The 23,973-nt window shown below is 56.4% G+C and overlaps 1 protein-coding gene across 1 annotated transcript; it reads right to left on the reverse strand.

Annotated features, from left to right (window-relative positions):
• Positions 1-9,362: 9,362 nt before the first annotated feature.
• On the reverse strand, positions 9,363-23,609 carry ZNF652 (zinc finger protein 652). The gene is made up of 5 exons (XM_009900125.2): positions 22,654-23,609; positions 16,854-17,001; positions 15,789-15,904; positions 11,590-11,734; positions 9,363-9,934 (listed from the first exon to the last, which is right to left on the reverse strand). Exons 1-5 carry the CDS (start codon positions 23,560-23,562, stop codon positions 9,384-9,386), a joined length of 1,869 nt encoding a protein of 622 aa, XP_009898427.2. The 5' UTR covers positions 23,563-23,609; the 3' UTR covers positions 9,363-9,383.
• Positions 23,610-23,973: the final 364 nt, after the last annotated feature.

Consider the following 23,973-nt stretch of genomic DNA (forward strand, 5'->3'; position numbering starts at 1 on the left):
GACGCGGCCCCTTTAAGGCGACGCAGCCGGAGCCGCGGCGCGAGTCGGCGGAACAACCGCAGTGCCGCTACGTCACCGCCCGCGCAGCCAATCAGAGCCGCGCCGGCGCGCACGGAGGGGGCGGTGTCTGCCGGAGCCACGCCCCCAGCCCCGCAGGGCGGGGGAGCGGCTGGGGAGCGATCTTGGCCACCCCCTCCCCCCCCCCCCCCACCGCGGCGCTGCTCGGCTGTACCGCGGCGGCAGCGCTGCTCCGCTCCGCTCCGCTCCCAGATCGGCATTAAACAACCACACAAACCTCCCCCCCCGGCCAGAAACATCTAATTTAGCCTTTTAGGGACGTTTTTGCCCCCAAACGAGGGGGGCGCAGCGCGCAGAGCGCACGGGGGTGTCCCCAAAATAGATCCTGGGGCGGGGAATCGGTGCCAGCTCCGGGGAAAGCTCCCAAATCGACTTGAAAAACAACTTCCCCCCCCTCCCCTGCCTCGAAACAGCCAGTTTAGCCTTCTTGAGGAGGTTTTGCCCCAAAATGGGGGGGCTGCAGCCTGCAGACTCCATGAAGAGTCCCCCCCAAAATGCATCCTTGCGGGGGGAATCGGTGCCAGCTTGGGGCAAAGCTCCCGAATCGACGTTAAACTCCCCCTCGAAACAGTCAGTTTAATCTTTTTGAGCAGGTTTTGCCCCAAAATGAGGGGTGTGCAGCCTGCAGACACCGGGGGGGGGAGGGAGAGGGCAGTCCCCGAAATACATTCTGGAGAGGGGTACCGCTGCCAGCTCTGGCGAAAGCTCCCTAATCGATATTAAACTTCCCCCTTGAAACACTCAGTGTAGTATTTTTGAGGAGGTTTTGCCCCAAAACGAGAGGTGTGCAGCCTGCAGACCCCGTGAACGGGGGACACCCCCCCCCCCGCCCCCCCCAAAATACATCCCGAGAGGGGAAAGCTGCGCCAGCCCCGAGGGAAGAAGCTTTTACCGGGCGCAGAGGAACTGTTCCACCCCGGGGCTGAGCTCGGGGCTGAGCTGTTCCTCCCCGGGGCTGAGCTGTTCCCCGCAGCCCCGGTGGTGGTGGTGGGGGGGGAGGAAGCAGAAGCTAATTTTAGGTGCCCCCAGGCATGGAATTGCAGGGTGCCCGTCCAGGCAGGACATCCACACCCCCAATAAAAACACCCTTCTCAACTGCAGGGTGGTGGCTGAGCGGTATCTTGGGCTTTGCAGGGCGGCTCGCACGTCCCCGAGTCGCCTGTGATAAAATGAAACCCCCGACGAGCAGCTTGCTCCAAGGGCGTGGGGCAGGGAGGGGACCCAGCGGCACCGCCTCGAACCAACCCCTGCGGCTAAGGAGACCGCCAGAGCTTGAGGGCTTTCATTAAAGACGGCTAAGAATGGAAAGATGTGAAGAAAAAGTCGAGAAGGCTGGAAAACAAACCCCAAACACACCAAAAAACCCTCACAACCACCTCACATTTTCCTGCTCCCTTTGAGGGTTGGATGGATGAGAGGGGAGGGGAAAGGAGGGGAGGGGGTGTGTGGGTCCCTGTGGGACATGCCACGTTGTGCTGGTGCAAGAAGTTGTGGCACCCAAAGCTCTGAAGTTCCTCTCTGTGTGGTCCCTAACGTGGCAAGGTTTTGGTCCTTGCTTCAGAATGGATCAATCAATTAAATGAATCAATAAAAATTGGCCCTCTTGGGGGGGGGGGAAGAGGTGGTCCCAGCTGGGGCAAAATTCAGTCCTGATGGTGGCAAAACCTCAGTCCTGATTTCAGCCAAGTTTGTGCCATCACTTGGGCAGAATTTAGCCCCCCAAAGGCAGCAAGAAAACATTTGGTTCCCATTTGGGCGAAGCTTGGGCCTCATTTTGGCAAAGAAGAAACTATTTGGTCCCAGGTTTGGGCACAATTTGGTCCCCAGTTTGGGCAAAACTGCAATCCAGGCAGAGCTCAGGGTGGCTTCTGCAGCCAGGCTCTTGCTCTTCCAAGACCAAAGGCTCTTGGCAGTGGTGCCCAAAGGGGCAAGAGGCACAAACTGGAAGCCAGGAGGTTCCACCTCAGCACAAGGAGAAACTTCTTTGGTGTGAGGCTGCAGAGCCCTGGAGCAGGCTGCCCAGAGAGGTTGTGGAGTCTCCTTCTCTGGAGAGCTTCCAACCCTCCCCAAGCCCTTGTGCTCCTGGGCAAACTGCTGTGGGTGCCCTGCTGGAGCAGGGGGGGGTTGGACTGGGTGAGCTCCAGAGGTGCCTTCCAACCCTCACCATTCCCTGATCTTTCCTTCCAGCCCTTGCTCCCTTGTCTGACCTTTACAGACCAACAGCTGCCCACAGCCAGCCCTGGGGATCAGGGCAATGTTTTACCATGCTTTAAGTCTGAGCCATCCTGGGGAGCAGAGTAGCCCCTGTTCCCCCCTGCACAGGCTGGGTTTGCCTGGTTCTCCTTTGGTATTTCCCAGCACACACTTGGGAGTTCCAGCAGCTCCTCTAACACAGGGCACCACGTCCAGGCCCTTTGCCAGTGGGTAGAAGACAAGTGGGCAACCCAAAAGGGCAAATCCTCCACTGCCCTTCCGCCTCCTTCCCGCTGCAAGGCACGGGGAGGGCAAAGATCACTCCAGAAACATCACAGAGAGAGGAGTTTGGCAAGGGTGCTCCTGGATCCCAGTGATTTTCCACTGTCAAGAAGCCCTGCAGAGCAAGTGAGGACACCACTTTCTGCACTGGGCTGACCTGGCTCCTGGCAGCCCCTGAATAAGCTGGGGCCACCCTCTCCTGGGCACACAGATCCCTCCCGATGGGTGGAACATCCCCGTGCTGCAGGAGACTGACTCTGCCCCAGGCTGTTTGTCCTCCTGGGTTTTCACCACCCAGCTGGGATTGCATCAGCACACAACCAGCCCCGAGGCCACACCAGGTCCACGTAGCTTCCCTGTCCCAGGCCACTCCTTGGTTTTATTTCCATCCTGCAGCACACACAAGGAGTTTGGTTCAGGAGCTCCCAGGCAATCAGTCTGGGTCTCCATGGCCTGGCTCTCATGGGCTGCAGGATGGGTTTCATCTTTGGGGGTGTTTTCTTCTTGGGAGGGGGTGGGAAAGCTCTGAGTGAAACCAAAGCTTCATTTTAGGGAGCTGAGTCCCAAAGTCAACCTTCAAGGCACACAGAGAGGAAAACTGCAGCTCCTCACCACAGTGTCCTCTGCCACACAGGGTTCCCTTCACAGCAAGAAGGTTTTGGTGGCCAAGTGATATTTGTGTGGTCAACAGGAGGAGAAACCTCAAGAGGTAACAAGCAAGGAGACAGCAAAGTCCATTCATTTCCCTTCACCACGTGGAGAGACCTTCTCATGCATCTCTGAGGCCTCCCCAGTGCCGCTGTGGGGATGCTTGGCATGGAAACTGGGCAGCTGTGCTCAGCTGGGGCACACCAGGCTGAGCTGAGGCCTCCCTGAGCTTCTCCTGCTGCCATGGGCTTTGGTCTGGGGAAGAGAAGGCTCCAAGGAGACCTTCTTGTGGCCTTCCAGGATCTGAAGGGGGCTGCAAGAAAGCTGGGGAGGGTCAGGGAGGGATAGGAGTGGGAGGGATGAAGCAAAACTACAAATGGGGAGATTCAGACTGGATGTCAGGAAGAAGTTGTTCCCCAGGAGGGTGGTGAGAGCCTGGCACAGGCTGCCCAGGGGGGTGGTGGAAGCCTCCTGCCTGGAGGCTTTTGCAGCAGGCTGGAGGTGGCTGTGAGCAACCTGCTGTGGTGTGAGGTGTCCCTGCCCATGGCACACCAACCTGAGCCCTCCAACCTGAGCCATCCTAGGAGTCTGTGTTCCTCCCCAGCTCTGGCTCCTCCTCCCCAGAGATTCAATCATAGAACCATTAAGGTTGGAGAAGACCTCTAAAATCAAGCCCAACCATCACCCCATCCCCACCATGGCCACCAAACCCTGGCCCCAAGTGCCATGGCCCACAGGTTTCTTGAACCCCTCCAGGAATGGGGACTCCACCACCTCCCTGGGCAGCCTGTGCCAGTGCCTGACCACTCTTGTTCCTAATATCCAACCTAAACCTCCCCTGGTGCAACTTGAAGCTGTTTCCTCTTGTTGTATCCCAGCCTCCTGGGGAATGATTTCTCTGTGGGCTGGGGGAAGCCAAGAGCTGTGCCAGCAGCAGAAGGCATTGCCAGTTAATGAGCTGCAATTAATCTGAGGCACTGAATTCCTCCTCTGTGACAACCTCAGTGTTATTTCTTCCTGCTCTGCCTGCTGCTTCAAGGGGACAGGATGCCTCTGATCACTGGGAATCTGCCTCAGATGAGGCAAGGCCAACCAGGGAGACACTGCACTGAGCTCCAGCTGTGGAGTGGTGGTGACAAAAAGCTTTGAGCTGCAGAGGGAAGGAGGCAGCATTGCAGGGCAAGGAAGGATTCCCCTAGGAACTGACAACTGAATGGCTCAGATCCATGATTCCTAAGAGCAAGGGGCACCCAGGATCACAGAACCAGAGAATCAGTAAGGTTGGAAAAGACCTCAGAGATCAGCAAGTCCAACCAACACCCAACACCTCCTGACGAACTAAACCATGGCTCCAAGTGCCACATCCAAGCCCCTCTTGAACCCCTCCAGGGATGGGGACTCCACCACCTCCCTGGGCAGCACATCCCAAGGGCCAATCGCTCTCTCTGGGAAGAACTTTCTCCTCACCTCCAGCCTAAACCTCCCCTGGCACAGCTTGGGACTGTGTCCTCTTGTTCTGGAGCTGCTTGCCTGGCAGAAGAGCCCAACCCCCAGCTGGCTACAACCTCCCTGCAGGGAGTTGGAGAGAGCAAAAAGGTCTCCCCTGAGCCTCCTCTTCTGCAGGCTAAGCAACCCCAGCTCCCTCAGCCTCTCCTCCCAGGGCTGTGCTCCAGACCCCTCCCCAGCTTTCTTGCCCTTCTCTGGACACCTTCCAGCAGCTCAACCTCTTTCCTAAGCTGAGGAGCCCAGAACTGGACACAGGACTCCAGGTGTGGCCTGAGCAGTGCTGAGCACAGGGCAGAATGACTTCCCTGCTCCTGCTGGCCACACTGTGCCTAATGCAGGCCAGGATGCCCTTGGCTTTCTTGGCCCCCTGGGCCACCAGGATGTTCTGCCACACTCCCCCAGTTGCCTTGGTGATGGCTGCTGAATCATTTTACACTGCAAGCCTGGCAGGGCTGAGATGGACACTTAGGTAATGTTCCCCCCTGGGGCTCTCATTTCTCCAAGCTGTGACTCTGCTGCTCCCTGGGAACGAGGGCAGCTGCCAGCAAACCCCAGCCCTCTGCTTGGCCACAGGATGCCTTTTGCTTTCAGCACCCTGTGAGGCAGGGAGGTGCAGGGCAGGCAAGCTGCTGTGAAATCCTGGGGCTTACATAAGGGCCAGAGCATGGTTACCAAAGCAGAGCTGGAGCAGGACACAGCCTCCAAGTGTCAGGAGACCTTTGGACTGGTCATGAGCTCTGAGGCTTAGCAGAAAGCTGAGCCCTTCGTGCTTGGGCTGTCTTGGAGTCACTTTCCAGGCTGAGCTAATTTTATGTATCATTATTCTGAGCCATCTCCTCCTGGGCTGCCTTCTGCTCCCTGCTTAGCTCCAGCCACCAGAAACACCTCTGGAGGTGAGGAAGAGCTCCTGGAGTGGGTTGGGTTGGAAGGGACCTTGAAGATCCTCCAGTGCCAAACCCCCTGCCATGGGCAGGGACACCTCCCACCAGCCCAAGGTTGCTCAAGGCCTCATCCAGCCTGGTCCTGAACAGCTTCAAGTTGCAGCAGGGGAGGTTTAGGTTGGATATTAGGAACAAGAGTGGTCAGGGACTGGCACAGGCTGCCCAGGGAGGTGGTGGAGTCCCCATCCCTGGGGGGGTTCAAGAAACCTGTGGCCATGGTGGGCTTGGGGGGATGGTTGGGCTTGATTTTAGAGGTCTTCTCCAACCCTCATGATTCTGTGATGGAATCTCTGGTCTGGTGAGGAGGAGCCAGAGCTGGGGAGGAACACAGACTCGTAGGATGGCTCAGGTTGGAGGGGAGCTCAGAGATCATCTGGCTCCAACTCCCCTGCCAAGGGCAGGGACAGCTCTCACCTAGACTCAGCTGCTCAAGGCCTCATCCAGCCTGGCCTTGAACACCTCTCCAGGGCTGGGGCCTCAACCACCTCCCTGGACCAACCCATTCCAGGGCTTCACCACTCTCATGGTGAGGTCCCATCCAACCCCTCACCAAGCTGGGATGTTGTGGGATTTGGGGGGGGGGGGGGGGATAAATTAGCCTGGGAATCATCCCTGCAGTGAGCTCAGCACCACACTGGCATCTGGGACAGGTTGGGAAGGCAGAGACCCGGTTCAGGAGCAGTTCAGATGTGGAGGCTCTTGGCAAAGAGGTCCTGAGCTGGCTTGTGTCAGGGGTTTAGTGCCAACAGCTCCTCTGTGCAGAAAGAAGGTTAGGAGGGGGCTGAAGGAGCTGGGCTGCTGCTGCTGCTGCTGGTGCTGCACAGGTTGATTCAAATAAACAGCAGTGACCCTGTTCAGAGTTCTCCCAGGGAAGGATAATAATTAATAGATCACTTCAACAGGGGACTTCCAGCCTGCTCCTGCACCCTGCTCAGCAGCCTGCCAGCTGCTGGCAGAAGGAGGAATCCAAACAAAAGCTGCAGCTCTTTCCTTCTGATGGGGGTGGGGGAAACCTCGGGGCCATTTGTAGCTTGCAAATGTCTTTAAGAGGTGTGAAAAAGGGCCTTGAGCTGCGGTGAAGAGCCTGAAACATAGGTGGCAAAGAGGGTCAGGAATGCAAAGCAGCTGCCACACATCCCCCCCCACTTTCCACACTAAATTGGGTGGGGAGAGGTGTTGAAGGCCAGGCTGGGTGAGGCTTTGAGCAGCCAGGGCTGGTGGGAGGTGGCCCTGCCCATGGCAGGGGGGTTGGAACTGGAGGGTCTGGAAGGTCCCTTCCAAGCCCAACCCATTCTAGGCCACTGCCTGTGCTGCTGCCAAAGCCTGCAGCAGGTGACTCCAATTCTCTCCCAGGGAAAGGAAGCTCCAAAGCCTCAGAGAGGGCAAAAAAACCCAAGGGGTGATCATTGCTAAACAGTAAATCATGGAGGGAAAAATACCCTGCCCCAGCCTGTAGGATTCTGAGCAGCAGCCTGGAAGTGGAGGCAGTGCTGCAGGTGTGGTCTGAGCAGAGCAGGGCAGGGCAGAGCAGGGCAGAGCAGAGCAGGGCAGGACAGAGCAGGGCAGAATCCCCTCCCTGTGCTGCTGCTCTCCCTGCTCTGGCTGCAGCCCAGCTCCTGGCTGCCTGCTGGGCTGCCAGAGCCCCCTGGATCCTCAGCCTGGCTGAGGCTCTGGCCAGCCTGACCTAGTGTGGGGTGTCCCTGCCCCATGGGCAGGGGGGGGGTTGGAACTGGCTGATCTTCGTGGTCCCTGCCAACCCTGACTGGTTCTATGACACCACCTCCTCCTGGCTCTTCCTCCTCCCTCCCCTGGCAAAGAATCCATTCTGATGGCAGAGTGATACAATTAATGCTCTGTATTAATTAAATCTCACAGCCTGATTAGTACAAAGGAAAATTATAATAATAATAATAAAAACAACAAAATAATCACCTCCCCTCCCCCCCCCCCCTTGCCCCTTTTTTACCCACTCCCTCCCCCCTTCCTTCCCTTATTCCCTTCCCCATCCCTCCCCCTTCACCCTCTCCCCTCTCCCCCTCCCTCCCCTCCCTTCCTTCCATCCCCCTACCTCCGAGCCTGGCTCCTCTTTGAGGAGAAGGTCAGGATACAAAAGAAAAGCAAAGCCAAAAAAAAAACCACAACCAAAGACCAAAAAGAAACCAACCAACAACAAAAGATAATAAAGACCTCAGCTGCTGATAGGAAATTAGAAAACTTCCACCAAGTCTCCAAAGTTAGCTGAAAATGTAGAAAAGTCAAGAGGGAGGGGAGGGGAGAAAGGAGAGGGAGGGAGAAGGGGGGGAAGGGAATGCAAGCCAAAAACCCCAACCCAAAGAGTGGAAGGTTTTGGTGTTGGAAAAGTCCTCCTTGGTTCCCAGCTTCTGTGTGATCTGAAGAGGATGATTTGGGTTTTGTTTTTTACCCCCCCCCCCCCACACCTTGGTTCATTGATTGATTGATTGCTTGATTGAGGGGGGGGGGGGGTGTGGGGGGTGGAAGGGGAGGTTAAAAATTAGGATTATCTGCTGGTGGAGAGTTGTTGGAGGGGGAGGAGGGGAGGGGGGAAGAGAAAGACAAAGATCCTCAGCAGCTAATCCCTCTGTGATTCCAGGTGGGTAAAAATGGGAGTGGGATAGGTGGCAGGAAGCAGAGAGCCTCATCAGCTGATCTCCAACCTCTGTGATTCCAGGTGGGTAAAAATGGGAGTGGGATAGCTGGCAGGAAGCAGAGAGCCTCATCAGCTGATTCCCACCCCCCTGTGTAATTCCAGGTGGGTAAAAATGGGAGAGGATAACTGGCAGGAGGCAGAGATCATCAATTGATCTCCCCCCCTGTAATTCCAGGTGGGTAAAAATGGGAGAGGATAACTGGCAGGAGGCAGAGATCATCAATTGATCTCCCCCCCTGTAATTCCAGGTGGATAAAAATGGAAGGGGATAGCTGGCAGGAAGCAGAGATCCTCATCAGCTGATTCCCCCCCTCTGTAATTCCAGGTGGGTAAAAATGGGAGAGGATAACTGGCAGGAGGCAGAGATCCTCATCAACTAATTCCAGGTGGATAAAAACAGGCTGGGGGTAGCTGGCAGGAAGCAGAGATCCTCATCAACTGATTCCCCCCTCTGTAATTCCAGGTGGGTAAAAATGGGAGAGGATAACTGGCAGGAGGCAGAGATCCTCATCAACTAATTCCAGGTGGATAAAAACAGGCTGGGGATAGCTGGCAGGAAACAGAGAGCCTCATCAACTGATTCCCCTCTCTGTAATTCCAGGTGGATAAAAATGGGAGGGGGATAGCTGGCAGGAAGCAGAGATCCTCATCAACTAATTCCAGGTGGGGGATGTTTTCCAGGTGGATAAAACCAGGCTGGGGTAGCTGGCAGGAAGCAGAGATCCTCATCAGCTGATTCCCACCCCCCTCTGTAATTCCAGGTGGATAAAACCAGGGAGGGGGATAGGTGGCAGGAAACAGAGATCCCCATCAGCTGATTCTCCCCTCTGTAATTCCAGGTGGATAAAAATGGGAGGGGGATAGGTGGCAGGAAGCAGAGATCCCCATCAGCTGATCCCCCCTCCTCTGTAGTTCCAGGTGGATAAAACCAGGAGGGCATAGCTGGCAGGAAGCAGAGATCCTCATCAACTGACCCCCCCTCCCCCCTCCTCTGTGATTCCAGGAGGGGGGCTGTTTTCCAGGTGGATAAAAGCAGGCTGGGGGGGAGCTGGCAGGAAGCAAAGCTGTTAGTGGTGCTGTGCTGGGCTGGTTTTGTCTGCCAGGTGCCGCAGGAAGCTGTCCTCGCTCTGGCCTCTGTGGTTTAAAGGCTCGCTCTTGAAAAGAGCTGGAGGAGGAGGTAAGTGAGGAACTGGGGGGACCGGGAGGTGATGGGGATGGTGAGGAGGAGGAGGAGGAGGTGGTGGTGGAGGTGGAGGAGGAGGGGGGTGGAGGTGGAGGTGTGAGTAAGGGTGGGGAATGGGCCGGGGCGGGGGAAGCGCAGCGCCGACGGGGTTGAGGTTGAGCGGTGGAGCCGGGGCGGGCGTGTTCACCACGGGGGGCAGGGAGGCGGCAGGCGGAGGGGCGGCCAGGGCCATCTGGCCGGCGGCGGCGCTGACCGGGCTGGTGACGCGGAAGCACTTCTCCTTGTGCGCCTTCAGCATGTTGGAGAAGCGGAAGCGCTGGCCGCAGACGTCGCAGGGGTAGGGCTTCTCCCCCGTGTGAGTCCTGCGGTGCCTCTTCATGTTGGGCCGGCTGGTGAAGCTCTTCCCGCAGATTTCACAGATGAAAGGCTTCTCTCCTGCCGGCCACAGACAGACAGGCAGGCGGTCAGGCACAGACAGACAGACAGGCAGGCAGGCAGCCGCCTGCAAACCGAGCTGCAGCCCCGGGGAAGCCACCCCCCGGCGGCCGGCTGCCTGCGGGCGAGCGCCCGGACAGCTGCTGCCCCACGGGGCACGGCAGGGCTGGGCTGGCAAGAGCTCCTAAAGAGCATCTGCTTGCAGCCTGTGCCGTGGGACACCTTCCACTGGCCTCATCCAGCCTGGCTCTCAACACCCCCAGCGAGAGGGGAAGGAAGGATGAAACGCCAGACAACGGTGGGGTGGTTATGTTCCACAGAGCTGGCACTTGGGGGGCAATAAGTTGGGTCTAAGGCTTAAGGAGATGGTGTGGAAGTGATGCATAGAATGGCTTAGGTTGGACAGGGCCTCGGAGACCTTCTGCTCCAAGCTGCCCTGCCAGGGGCAGGGATTCAGAGGATGATTTGGATTGGAAGGGACCTTCAGGATAGGATAGGATGGAAAGGAATAGGATGGGATGGGATAGGATAGGAAGAGAAGAGAAGCGAGGAGAGAAGCGAGGAGAGAAGCGAGGAGAGAAGCGAGGAGAGAAGCGAGGAGAGAAGCGAGGAGAGAAGCGAGGAGAGAAGCGAGGAGAGAAGCGAGGAGAGAAGCGAGGAGAGAAGCGAGGAGAGAAGCGAGGAGAGAAGCGAGGAGAGAAGCGAGGAGAGAAGCGAGGAGAGAAGCGAGGAGAGAAGCGAGGAGAAGAGCAGAGAGAGGAGAAGAGCAGAGAGAGGAGAAGAGCAGAGAGAGGAGAAGAGCAGAGAGAGGAGAAGAGCAGAGAGAGGAGAAGAGCAGAGAGAGGAGAAGAGCAGAGAGAGGAGAAGAGCAGAGAGAGGAGAAGAGCAGAGAGAGGAGAAGAGCAGAGAGAGGAGAAGAGCAGAGAGAGGAGAAGAGCAGAGAAGAACTAGAATAAACCAGGTTGGAAACCCCCCAAGGAGAGCACAGGGGCTGAGCTGCAGGTCACCTCATGAGGAACCCCCAGAAGCAGAGGTGAGGGCAGGACCATAGCTTCTCTGAGCAACCTGCTGCAGTGTGAGGTGTCCCTGCCCATGGCAGGGGGGTTGGAAGTGGCTGAGCCTTGAGGTCCCTTCCAGCCCTGACAATTCTATGAGGCTGCTCCAGCCCCACAGCACTCAGAGATACCACTCAGCACCACCTCCTCTTTTTAGAGTGCTGAGCACCTGCCCCATTTGCCCTTCTTTTATAGAACAGAACAGAATCAACCAGGCTGGAGAAGACCTTTCAGATCATCCAGCCCAACCTCTCACCCAGCACCATCTCATCAACTCAACCATGGCACCAAGGGCCCCATCCAGGCTCTTCCTAGACATGCAATCCTCTGCCACCTATGTGAGGCATGAGACAAGGTTTATAGAAGGCTGGTGGGGCAAGAGGTCCCTTCACAGCACAACAAGGAGGAAGGAAGCCTAACCTCTCATTTCCAACCCCCCTCTCCAGTGAACCCCAGGACTCCAGGCAGGTAGATGAAATGGGAAGGTGACACATCAACCCTTCCTGCCTGATTGGCTAGGCTTGGCTTAAGTTGGGAGCACAGGGGGAAAAACTCCTGTGCTGGAGGCTTTTGGGGCTTTTTCTTGGGGGAAGTTCTTACCAGTGTGTGTTTTCATGTGCTCATCAAAGTACTGCTTCATGTTGAAGTCCTTGCCACACCACTGGCACATGAACTGCTTGTGCCCGATGTGGATGCTCATGTGGGAGCGCAGCTGGTACTTGTACTGAAACCTCTCATCACAGTTCTGCAAGAGAAGGACAGCACCTCAGGAGGCCCAGCTCACACACCAGCCAGCAAGGCACTCATGGGACAGCACCTCAAGGGTCCTACAGAGGCACAGAATTGGTTTGGTTGGAATAGACCTCTCAGTAAAAGCCCAGGAGGGAGTCCAGCTCTTAGCCCAGCGCTGCCCCAGGGCACCACCGAAGCATGGCCCTCAGCACCACAGCTCCAGGGGTGGTGAGGTTCCACCACTGACCTGGGCCAGGTCATGGCAACACTTCTGAGGAAGGAGTTTTTCCTCAAGTTCAGCCTAAGCCTTCTCTGCTGCAACTTGAGGCTGTTCCTTGTTTCCTTGGGAGAAGAGCCCAAGCCCCACCTGGCTCCAGCCTCCTTTCTGGGAGTTGCAGAGTGAGGTCTTCCCTCAGCCTCCTCTTCTCCACACTAAACCCTCCCCCAGCTGCTCCTCACCAGCCCTGTTCTCCAGACCCTTCCCCAGCTTTGCTGCCCTTCTCTGGTCACACTCCACCACCTCAATGTCCTGCTTGGAGTGAGGGCCCCCAAACTGGCCCCCAGCACTCAAGGTGTGGCCTCAGCAGTGCCGAGTACAGAGGGAGGATCACTGCCCTGCTCCTGCTGGCCACAGCACTGCTGATCCAGGCCAGGATGCTTTGGCCTTCTTGGCCACCTGTGTGAAGGAGTGAAGAGCACCTGAACTAGCACACACTCACAGACACACTCAGAAACACTCACAGGCACACACAGACACTCAGAGACACTCACAGGCACAGAGACACACACAGACACAGAGACACTCACAGGCACAGAGACACACAGAGACACAGGCACACACTGACACACAGAGACACACAGACACTCAGAGACAGGCACACAGACACTCACAGAGACACTGACACACAGAGACACACAGGGACACTCACACAGACACAGGCACACAGAGACAGGCACAGTGACACAGGCACACAGACAGAGACAGGTACAGTGACACACACAGGCACACAGACACAGAGACACTCAGAGGCACTCACTGACACACAGAGACACACAGGGACACTCATACAGACACTCACAGGCACACAGAGACAGGTACAGTGACACACAGGCACACAGACAGTCAGAGACAGGCACACAGACAGAGACAGGCACAGTGACATTCAGAGACAGGCACAGTGACAGAGACAGGCACACAGACACTCAGAGGCAGGCACAGTGACACACAGAGACAGGCACAGTGACACAGGCACAGTGACACAGGCACAGAGACACTCAGACAGGCACAGTGACACACACAAAGGCACACAGAGGCACACAGACAGGCACAGTGACACAGGCACACAGACACACAGAGACAGGCACAGTGACACTCACAGGCACACACAGAGACAGGCACACAGACACAGGCACAGTGACACACAGAGACAGACACACAGACACTCAGAGACAGGCACAGTGACACAGGCACACACAGAGACAGGCACAGACACTCACAGGCACACACAGAGACAGGCACAGACACTCACAGGCACACACAGAGACAGGCACAGACACTCACAGGCACACACAGAGACAGGCACAGACACTCACAGGCACACAGACACAGGCACAGTGACACACAGAGACAGACACACAGACACTCAGAGACAGGCACAGTGACACAGGCACACAGACAGAGACAGGTACAGTGACACACACAGGCACACAGACACAGAGACACTCAGAGGCACTCACTGACACACAGAGACACACAGGGACACTCATACAGACACTCACAGGCACACAGAGACAGGTACAGTGACACACAGGCACACAGACAGTCAGAGACAGGCACACAGACAGAGACAGGCACAGTGACATTCAGAGACAGGCACAGTGACAGAGACAGGCACACAGACACTCAGAGGCAGGCACAGTGACACACAGAGACAGGCACAGTGACACAGGCACAGTGACACAGGCACAGAGACACTCAGACAGGCACAGTGACACACACAAAGGCACACAGAGGCACACAGACAGGCACAGTGACACAGGCACACAGACACACAGAGACAGGCACAGTGACACTCACAGGCACACACAGAGACAGGCACACAGACACAGGCACAGTGACACACAGAGACAGGCACACAGACACTCAGAGACAGGCACAGTGACACAGGCACACACAGAGACAGGCACACAGACACTCACAGGCACACACAGAGACAGGCACACAGACACTCAGAGACAGGCACAGTGACACAGGCACACACAGAGGCACAGACACTCAGAGACAGGCACAGTGACACTCACAGGCACACTCAGAGACAGGCACAGTGACACTCACAGGCACACTCAGAGACAGGCACAGTGACACTCACAGGCACACTCAGAGACAGGCACAGTGACACACACAGGCACACTCAGAGACAGGCACAGTGACACAGGCACACACTCACAGAGACACTCAGCCACTCACACCAATGTGGAATCTAAATGATGTAGTGAGGGCAGAATCTGGCCTGCACTGACAGCTCTGCTGGCACAAGAGCCTTGGCAGGGAGCGTGGAGCAGTCCCAGCCTCCAGTTGACACAGCAGCTGGCAGGAGCCCACCAGAGCCAGGGTTATGCCAACAGAGGAGTGCTGCTGTTGGCTCGAGGGAGCCTTTGGAGGCCTGGCAGCCCTGCCAGGGAGCTCTGCAGCAGGTCTCCACTAGGGGACTCTGCTCCCACGGCAAACGCAGCAGCAGCCCAGGGCCAGGCTCCTTTCCCAGCACCCCAGCGCTGTTTCCAGCTCCTGCTGATGACTCCCGAGGTCATTTCTTTCCCTGGGAGTCTTACCCCAGGACTTCACTCCTGCCAGGTGCCTGCCTGCAGCCGTGCTTCGCTCTTTTTGGCCAGGGTGAGCCAGCAGACCTGCCCTGGAAGCAGGAACGGCTCTGCCCTCCTCCTGCCTCCCACCATGTGATAGCCACAAGCATTCCCATCAGCTGACTGAGACATTTAGCTGCCCCTGGACATGTGACTGGGCAGAGGTCTGCCCAGCAGAGTCTCCTTCCCCAGGGCAGGCATGGAATTACAATGACAAACCCTCCTGAAGGCACCACTGAGATGCTTTCCCCCATCCCAACACCCACAGACTCAGATTCAGGGCATTTAGATCTCCAGGAGGGAAGGATTTACAACAAGGACACTAACTTTGGTTTTCTTTTCCACCCCTCCTCCCCTCCCAGTGAAACCCCAGCAGTGATTTGTGTGTTTTCAGTGCCACCACTCTGATGTGCTTCCAGTTAGCAGGCAGGGAGGGAGCATGAACAGAATCTGCACTGGGTTTTGCTATGAACCCTGAACCCACTGCTATGAACCCACCCTGCAGTGGGTGCTGATCACAGAACCCCAGCCAGGTGAGGACCTCTGGAGAGCATCCAATCCAACCCCCCCCCCCCCCGCCACCCCCTGCTAAAGCAGGGCACCCACAGCAGCTTGCCCAGGATCACAATGGCCAGGGGAGGTTGGAAGAGCTCAAGAGAAGGAAATTCCACCTCTCTGGGCAGCCTGCTCCAGGCCTCCAGCACCCTCACCCCAAAGAAGTTTCCCCTCCTGTTGAGGTGGAAGCTCCTGGGGCCTCAGCCACATCTCTTGGCAACCTCTTCCAGCATTCCACCACTCTCCTTGTGAAGAGCTTCCTCTGCAGTCACCCCAGAGCCACACACCCCCCAGGCACACTTTCTGTGTCTCCCTTATCTCCAACACCTCCTGGACCTCCTCCATCCTCCACCACTGATTTCTCAAAGCAGAAGGGACTGGAGGCATCAAGACATTCAGGGACCAAGCAGTGGCCAAGTGCAGCCCAGCTCTGGGCTCTCCCTGACCTCAAGAACCAAGCCCATCCTGGCCATCTCCTGCCAAACCCATGTGCTCAGCTCCTCAGGGCAGGAGGAGGACAGCCAAAGCTCAACACACAGAGGGGTTTCTTTAGTCAGTCCCTTCAGCTTCCACTTAAGTTCCCTCCTGACAGAGACAGAGCAGCAGAAGGTCTGAAAATCAGCCTCTGAACAGCTGAAGAGTGGCTGCCTCACCTCACACCTGAAAGGCTTCTCTCCAGAGTGCTGTAGGGAATGGACTTTGAGGGACATGCTTCGTTTGAAGGACTTCCCACAGGTCTCACATGTGAATGGCATGTCCTTGGTGTGTGCTGCAAACACAACAGTACAGCTCCATGACTCCAACATTCAACACAAACCACTCCTCAACCAACACTTCCCCCCCACCCCCAACCTCCAGCTGAGGAGGAAAATGGTTACTGTGCTTAACTAGATGGTTAACTACACCCTCAGATATTAACTCCACCCACAGAGAGATTTGACTCCCTCCCCAGTACTACAGACTTGAGCAGTTTCATAGAATCACAGAATGGTCAGGGCTGGAAGGGACCTCAAAGCTCAGCCAGCTCCAAGCCCCCTGCCATGGGCAGGGACACCTCACACTGCAGCAGGTTGCTCACAGCCTGGCTGCAAACACCTCCAGGGCTGAGGCTTCCCTGGGCAGCCTGTGCCAGGCTCTCACCACCCTCCTGGGGAACAACTTCTTCCTAACATCCAATCTGAATCTCCCCACTTCCAGTTTTGCTCCATCCTCCCCAGTCCTATCCCTCCCTGACCCCCTCAGAAGTCCCTCCCCAGCTTTCTTGTAGCCTCCTCCAGATCCTGGAAGGCCACAAGAAGGTCATTTTGGAGCCTTCTCTTCTCCAGACCGAACAGCCCCAACTTCCTCAGTCTGTCCTCACAGCAGAGCAGCTCCAGCCCTCTCCTCATCCTCATGGCCCTTCTCTGCACACCTTCCAGCACCTCCAGATCCTTCCTGGCACAGAGGCTCCAGAACTGGACCCAGAGCTCCAGCTGTGGTCGCAGCAGAGCGGAGCAGAGGGGGAGAATCCCCTCCCTCAACCTGCTGGCTCTGCTTCTCTGGCTGCAGCCCAGGATGTGACTGGCTTTCTGGGCTGCAAGTACTGAGGATTAAGCTCAAAGGCACAGAATTTGCCTTCATTTCCCCCCCCAAACTTCTTCAAGCCAGCAACTGGAGGGGGGTCAAGACCCAGGGCAGGCCCGGTGGGAGGCAGCAGAGAGCGGAGGCCAGTAACTCACCAACCATGTGTTTCCGCACGTGGGCCATGGTGTAGAACTTCTTCTCACAAATCTCACAGGAGAACTTCTTCTCTGCATACCCATGGATGATTTTGATGTGTTCATGGAGGGACCAGAGCTTCTTGAAGGATTTGTTGCAGGAAACGCACTGGAGGGAGAAGCAGAAGCAGAAGGAAGTGGCAATTAAGGCGGGCTCGGGGGGGCGGGGAGATGGAGATTCGTGGGCTGCAGCCAAGGTGGCTTCCTCTCTCGTGGCAAAAAGAAGCCCCAGGTGAGTCAAAAGCCCTGTAAAACTCCCTCAGCCTGCACTCAGCTCATGTCTACTGGGAAGCAGCTGCACCAAGAGAAGCCAAACCAAGCAGGGTTAGGGAGGGGGTGAGCACGCTGCCTCTCGGGGCCGCTGCGCCGACCTCCTGCCAGCGCGCGGCAGCACCCAGAGCTGGATGCGGCCCTCAGGGAAGAGAACACAGGAGGGGGACCTGGCCCAGGCTGCCCAGAGAGGTGGGAGATGCCCCATCCCTAAATGTCCCTGCTGACTGCAGGGTGGTTGGGTTAGCTGCCCTTCAGAGGCCTCTTCCAGCCCAAACCGTGCCATGATTCCATCGCTTCCTCACAGGCACCGATGCTGCTGGGGTGGGAAGCAGCCAGCAGAGGTGGAGGAGGAGGCCAGCACCACCAAGCTGCCCTCAGCACAGCTGGCACATCCAGCCCTGGCTTTCATGGGGGTGCTGCTGTGACTCTCAAAGCTCCAGCTCTCAACAAGGCAAAGCTCTCTTTGCCCTTTCAGACAGCTTCCACCTTGCAGCTCCTGCTCCTGAGGAGAGTCCAGTTCATCCAGCAAGCTGTCACCTTCAGCTTCCAGGTCCTGCCTCTTCCTTTGTGTGCCTCAGTAGCACAGCAGGTCTAAAATGACAACAGGGACACAAGGCTTGGCTCTCCTCCCACAGGTCCGGCGCAGCGTCCGGAGAGTCAGCGACGGGCAGGATCCACACACAGCTTCGCAGCATCTCTCTCTCCCCCCTCACCTCCCCCAGCAGTCCTTGCCAAAGATTTGAGTTTCAAATCCCTGGACAACTTCCAGCAATCCAGAATAACCTCAGCTGTAAAAGCTTGCCAGCAGACACAGCATGAAGACATCCAAGCCACGGTCACCTCTGAAGGGAAGAGGAAGGGGTCGTGGCTCGTTGCTTGGGGCGAGCTGTTGGCACGGCTGGGGGACATCCTCCTCCTTTTCAGCCCATCAGTTGCTCTCCCTCCCTCCAAGCAAGGAGGGCTGGGAGCTGTTCACTGCAGAGCCACCCAGTTCCATGCCTTCTGCCAACAGGAGCTGGTTCTTCTCTGCACAGGCAGGTCAAGCTGCTTGGATCTCTGCAGGCCTGGGAACTCTGGCGAACCTCTCACCGTGCTCTGCCTCCTGGGGAGGCACTGGAGGAACAAACTGTAGCCCTTTGAGGGGGGAGACAAAAAAAAACCCCACCCCAGACCAACCCTAGAGGGTAAAGCAGTGCTAGGAGATGATCAAAAAAAAATCCTTTGGTTTAAGGTTAGGAGAGAGCCCTTGGAGTGTCATCAGCCTACAATTTAAGTGCAGATCAGCAGCAGGCAATTGAGGACTGCTGCTGGGAATTCATATGGAGAGCTACTGCCCAGAGTCCGAGGTGACAACAGCAGTTCTGTCCAGCTGCTGGTTTGCAAAGCATGAAACCAAGAAATTACCTGGAAAAACCAAATACATTGCAGCACTCAGATGAAAAAGAAACCCAGAGAGGAGCCAGCTGTGTTGATCAGCTCCATTAGCAGGTAAAGCAGGAAACCACTTCCCTCCCTCCCTCCCCCCCCCCCTCCCCCCGTTAAACCCTGCTTCCATGCAGAGCTTTCACAGCCCCTCACAATCCTTTGGCCAAGTGTCAGAACACCAAATGAGCAGGCAGCTGGGAAACACAGTCCAAGTGTCAGGAGAGACAGAAGCAATTGTGGGTGCCTGCTTGGATTGAGAGCTTGGAGAGGACTAAGCAGAGCTTCTGGAGCTAGAAGGCCTCGGGAGAGCTTCTGGATCTGATTCTTCTGGGCCTGGATACAAACCACAATTTCTACAGCTTCTTCTTTCCCTGTCACTTCTGGACAGAGGAATGGCACCCTCAGAAGGATGTGTGTGGTCAAGAGAGGCAATTCTGCCCCTTGACTCTGTTCTGCTGAGACCTCCCACCCTCCAATTCTGTGTCCAGTTCTGGTGTCCCCAGCAGAAGGAGGACCCAGAGCTGTTGGAGTGAGGCCAGAGGAGGACACAAAGATGATCCAAGGGCTGGAGCAGCTCTGCTGTGAGCACAGGCTGAGGGAGCTGGGGGTGTTCAGCCTTCCAATACCTGAAGTGATCCTCCAGGAAGGCTGCAGAGGGACTTTCCCTGAGGGTACCTAGAGCCAGGCCAAGGGGGAATGGTTTGAAGCTGAGGGAGAGCAGGGTTAGAGTGGAGCTGAGGAAGAAGTGGTGAGACTCTGGAATAGGCTATCCCAGGGAGGTTTTGGATACCCCCTCCCTGGAGGTGTTCAGGCCCAGGTTGGAGCAGCTGAGTGTAGTTGAGAGTTGTCCCTGCCCATGCAGGGAGCTTGGAGTTGGTGATCTCTGAGGTCCCTTCCAACCTGAGCCCTTCTAGGATGCTGTGCTGTGGCTGAACCACCTGGATGATAAAACATTCCTCACATTTACACCTAAGTATTTGACAGCAAACTTTGGAAGCCCTGATCCCCACACCTCAGCCTCTGATCTCCACACCTCTGATCTCCACACCTCAGCCTCTGATCCCCACCCCTCAAGCCCTGATCCCCACCCCTCAAGCCCTGATCCCCACACCTCTGATCCCCACACCTCTGATCCCCACACCTCAACCTCTGATCCCCACACCTCTGATCCCCACACCTCAACCTCTGATCCCCACATCTCAAGCCCTGATCCCCACACCTCAACCTCTGATCCCCACACCTCAACCTCTGATCCCCACACCTCTGATCCCCACACCTCTGATCCCCACACCTCAACCTCTGATCCCCACACCTGCAAGGGCCACACTGAAATGATTCTGCCTTTCACTAACCACACTCAAGCCTCAAACCTACTTACTCCTCCCTTCAGTCTTCCTCCTATGAGCTGAAACATAAGGAAAAAGAGCAGAGTGCTCCCCAGAGCTGCAGTGGAGCCTCAGAGCCAAAAGAAATGACCATCAATATCCCCTCTCCCCCCCCCCCCAGTGGGAATTCAATACCAGTTCAGTTGAGCTAACAAACAAACAAAACCTTAAATCCTTCTGGTAAAACTCAGTGGCCAGATGAAACCCAAACCTCCTCCCCCAAGTTCTTAGCCTACAAACAAACTCTCTCAACATTTCAAGCTGCACAGGGTACAACAAAAGAGAACTCAAGCTGCTTTGGTGCTGGATTGCTTCAGGAGGAGATGGCACCACTGAGGCTTGGTTTAATAAGGTCCAACAGCAGGGCATGCTCCAGGGGCCAGCTAAAACAAGAGTGCTCCCCCTTGCAGGAGGACAGAGATGCCTCTGAGCAAAGGAGAAGCCCCAGATGGATCAGAAACTCTTGAAACCCTTCCCCCAACTGGTTCTATCCCAACACAGGCTTCCACTGTTGGGTGAAATGAAAAGCTGCAAATCTTCTGGTGAGAAAAGACCAGAGACCTCCCTGGTGGCTGTGAGGGTGAGTGAGCTGGCTGCACTGGGCAGAGGGCCAGCTCAGGAGCAGAGTGAGTCACTGAATTCATGCACTGCATGGAATGGCTTGGAAGGGACCTTTAAGAACATCTAATTCCAACCACCCTGCCATGGGCAGAACACCTCCTGCTAGACCAGCTTGCTCAAGGCCCCATCCAGCCTGGCCTGCCAACACTTGGAGCCTCCACAATTTGTCTGGGCAGCCTGTCCCAGTGCCTCACCACCCTCCTGGGGGAAGAATTTCTTCCTCATGACCAATCTCAACTGAGCTTCTTCCAGTTTGAAGCCATCACTCCATGCCTTTGCAACAAGACCATCTCCACCTCTCCTGCAGCCCCACTTCAAACACTGGAAGGCAGAGCTGAGGTCTCCCTGAAGCCTTCTTTTCTCCAGGCTGAACCCCTCCAACTCTCTCAGCCTGTCCCCCTAGGAGAGGTGCAGCAGCCCTTGGATCATCTTTGTGGCCTCCTCTGGACCTGCTCTTACACATCCACATCCTCCTTGTGCTGGGGGCTCAGGAGCTGGAGCCAGCACTGCAGGTGGGGTCTTAGGAGAGGAAAGCAGAGGGGCAGAATCCTCTTCCTCAACCTGCTGGCCACTTCCACCTGGACACTACTATAAATCCCAGGTACTCTCAAACCCTGCCTTCACCACCTGCTTGCCTCTCTGCTGCTTTACACCTTTCTGATGCCAGCACCAGCACAGTGCTGTGGCACCTTCCCTGCACATACCCTGTGACAGCTCCAGGACACTGAAACATTCTGAACTTTAGTGAGAGCTGCAGGAGCTCAGCACCTGAAGGAGCAAGGTTTCTCCAGGCCAAGAACTTCACTGCAAATGCATTTGGGTTTGGGCCACTCTGGAGTCTGATGTGAAAGCAGCTTTTGGCTTGTCACAAAGGCATGGAGTGGCAGCATGAGGGATGATGGCTTCAAACTGGAAGAAGCTCAGTTCAGATTGGACATTAAGAAGGAATTCTTCCCCAGGAGGGTGGTGAGGCACTGGAGCAGGTTGCTCAGAGAAGCTGTGAAGGCTCCCAAGTGTTGAAAGCCAGGTTGGATGGGGCCTTGAGCAAGCTGGGGTAGTAGGAGGGGTCCCTGTCCGTGGCAGAGGGGTTGGAACTGGATTTGGATGGAGCCTGGAGCAAGCTGGGGTAGCAGGAGGGGCAGAGGGGTTGGAACTGGGTTTGGATGGAGCCTGGAGCAAGCTGGGGTAGCAGGAGGGGCAGAGAAGGGTTGGAACTGGATTTGGATGGAGCCTCAAGCAAGCTGGGGTAGTAGGAACTGGATTTGGATGGAGCCTGGAGCAAGCTGGGGTAGTAGGAGGGGCGGGGGGATTGGAACTGGGTTTGGATGGAGCCTGGAGCAAGCTGGGGTAGGAGGAGGGGCAGAGGGGTTGGAACTGGATTTGGATGGAGCCTGGAGCAAGCTGGGGGAGTAGGAGGGGCAGAGGGGTTGGAACTGGGTTTGGATGGAGCCTGGAGCAAGCTGGGGGAGTAGGAGGGGCAGGGGGGTTGGAACTGGGTTTGGATGGAGCCTGGAGCAAGCCGGGGTAGTAGGAGGGGTGGGGGGATTGGAACTGGGTTTGGATGGAGCCTGGAGCAAGCTGGGGGAGTAGGAAGGGCGGGGGGATTGGAACTGGGTTTGGATGGAGCCTGGAGCAAGCCGGGGGGAGTACGAAGGGGTCCCTGCCCGCGGCAGGGGGGTTGGAATTAGCTGATCTTGAAGGTCCCTTCCAACCCAAGCCCATTCTGTCGTCCCGCAGGCAGCAGTTAACACTACGAGCGCAGCTCTCCTAAAGCGGAGGGCCGGCTGCAGCCTGCGGCTCCCTGCTGCTGGCGGGAGGCAGCGGCACGGCCCCGGCTGGGGGCGGTGCGGGGCGGAGGGGCGGTGCGGAGCGGGCCGGAGCGGAGGGGCGGTGCGGGCCGGAGGGGCGGTGCGGGGCGCTGCGGAGGGGCGGTGCGAACCTGGTTCTGCGCGGCCAAGGATTGTTTTTTTTTCCCCCTCGGAAGCGTCCGCCGGCTGCGAGGCAGGGCCAGGGCAGAAGGTGGTGGGAACCTGGGGCGAGCAGGTGAGCAGACCTACCTGGATGTTTTTTTCACAGTCAGTTTGCTGGTGAAGGGAGAGCTCACTTTCTAGCACAAATTTCTTCCCACATTTGTCGCAGATCTGCATGCGCCTGTGGGTGACGTTCATGTGCTTCTCCAGGTACCAGCGGGTGTTAAACACCCTGGGGCACTTCTCACAGGTTAAAGTCTCCTTCTCTTCACACTTTGATTTCTGCACAGGTGCCTTGGGCTCCTTTGCAGCTTTCTTCTTACGCCTGGGGGGCTCCACACTCTTTCTACGACCCCGTGTAGTTCTGGGTGCTGGGGAAGTGGTGGCTGCTGCAGCAGATGCAGCTCTCCTCGTTCTCCTCTGTGCAACACTAACTTTCTCCACTCTTTTCTCCTTTTTCTTCTGCCTCCCAATTTGCTCATAATCATCACTGTCTTCAGTGCCATCGTCCCCACTGTCACCCTCCTCTTCCTCACTGCTGGTCTTAAGAACAGCAGTCTCTTTGGACTGGGAGGAGACACCCTTCTCCCCTTTTGATACATTTAACGTTTGGTTGTTAAGGTTTACCTCTACTATAATCTGCTCCCTTTTGTAAGTCACTTCATCTTCCTCCTCTTCCTCCTCCTCAGAGTCGTCAGAGTTCTCTCTGTCTTCTTTCACAGCCCGGACCTCTCCCACTGATCTGTTCTCCCTGAAATACGGCTGCTCCTCTCTTTCGTGGAGGTGTGCTTTGCTCCCTTTGCTGTCCACCAAGACAGAGTAAGGGCTTCCTGACTCCCTCTTGTACACTTTGGTGGACAGGTCGAGCTCCTGGCTGGCACCATGGTAAAAGGTGGCTGGCACTTGCCCACGGCAGCTGTCCTCTTGTGCCATCCCTGCTACATGCGTGGCACAGGTTTCAACCAACGGTTGGCAAGGACTGGCTGGTTGAGTCATTTGGGAGGCCCTGATTCATGGAGCACCTTTTTTAATCCCAGGTTTAAAAAACAAACAAACAAAAAAAAAATCCCAACAACCCCCCCAAAAAAACCCCAAAGAACCCCCCAAAAAAAGCCCCCCCAAAGAAACCCCTTCCTTCCCCCCCCCCCCCCCCAAAAAAAACCCCCAACCCCAACACCCCACCACCAAAAGAAAAAGCTCCCAAACAACCCAGCAGGTAAAAAAAAAGCAGCTTGAAATCAGGATGGGCTCTCAAGAACGAGGCCTGGATCCATCTACACAGGGTGAACACACACACAAAAAAATAATCTAGAGAGAGGCCTCTCTGCTGGTGGGGAGCACTGAGGTGCAGGTCACAGGGTTCTGGGGTTATGGCAAGAGCAGAGCTGGAGGAATTAGTCTTCTGGA

This window comes from Dryobates pubescens, chromosome 36, assembly GCF_014839835.1.
Source record: "Dryobates pubescens isolate bDryPub1 chromosome 36, bDryPub1.pri, whole genome shotgun sequence".
In the NCBI taxonomy this organism is placed as follows: Eukaryota; Metazoa; Chordata; class Aves; order Piciformes; family Picidae; genus Dryobates; species Dryobates pubescens.

Coding starts and splice junctions, on each gene's coding strand:
- ZNF652 (XM_009900125.2), bottom strand. CDS start 23,562: ATGACTCAACCAGCCAGTCCTTGCCAACCGTTGGTTGAAACCTGTGCC. Junction 17,002..22,653: donor ACTGTGAAAAAAACATCCAG/GTAGGTCTGCTC, acceptor TTCTCCCTCCAG/TGCGTTTCCTGCAACAAATC. Junction 15,905..16,853: donor CGTGCGGAAACACATGGTTG/GTGAGTTACTGG, acceptor TTGTGTTTGCAG/CACACACCAAGGACATGCCA.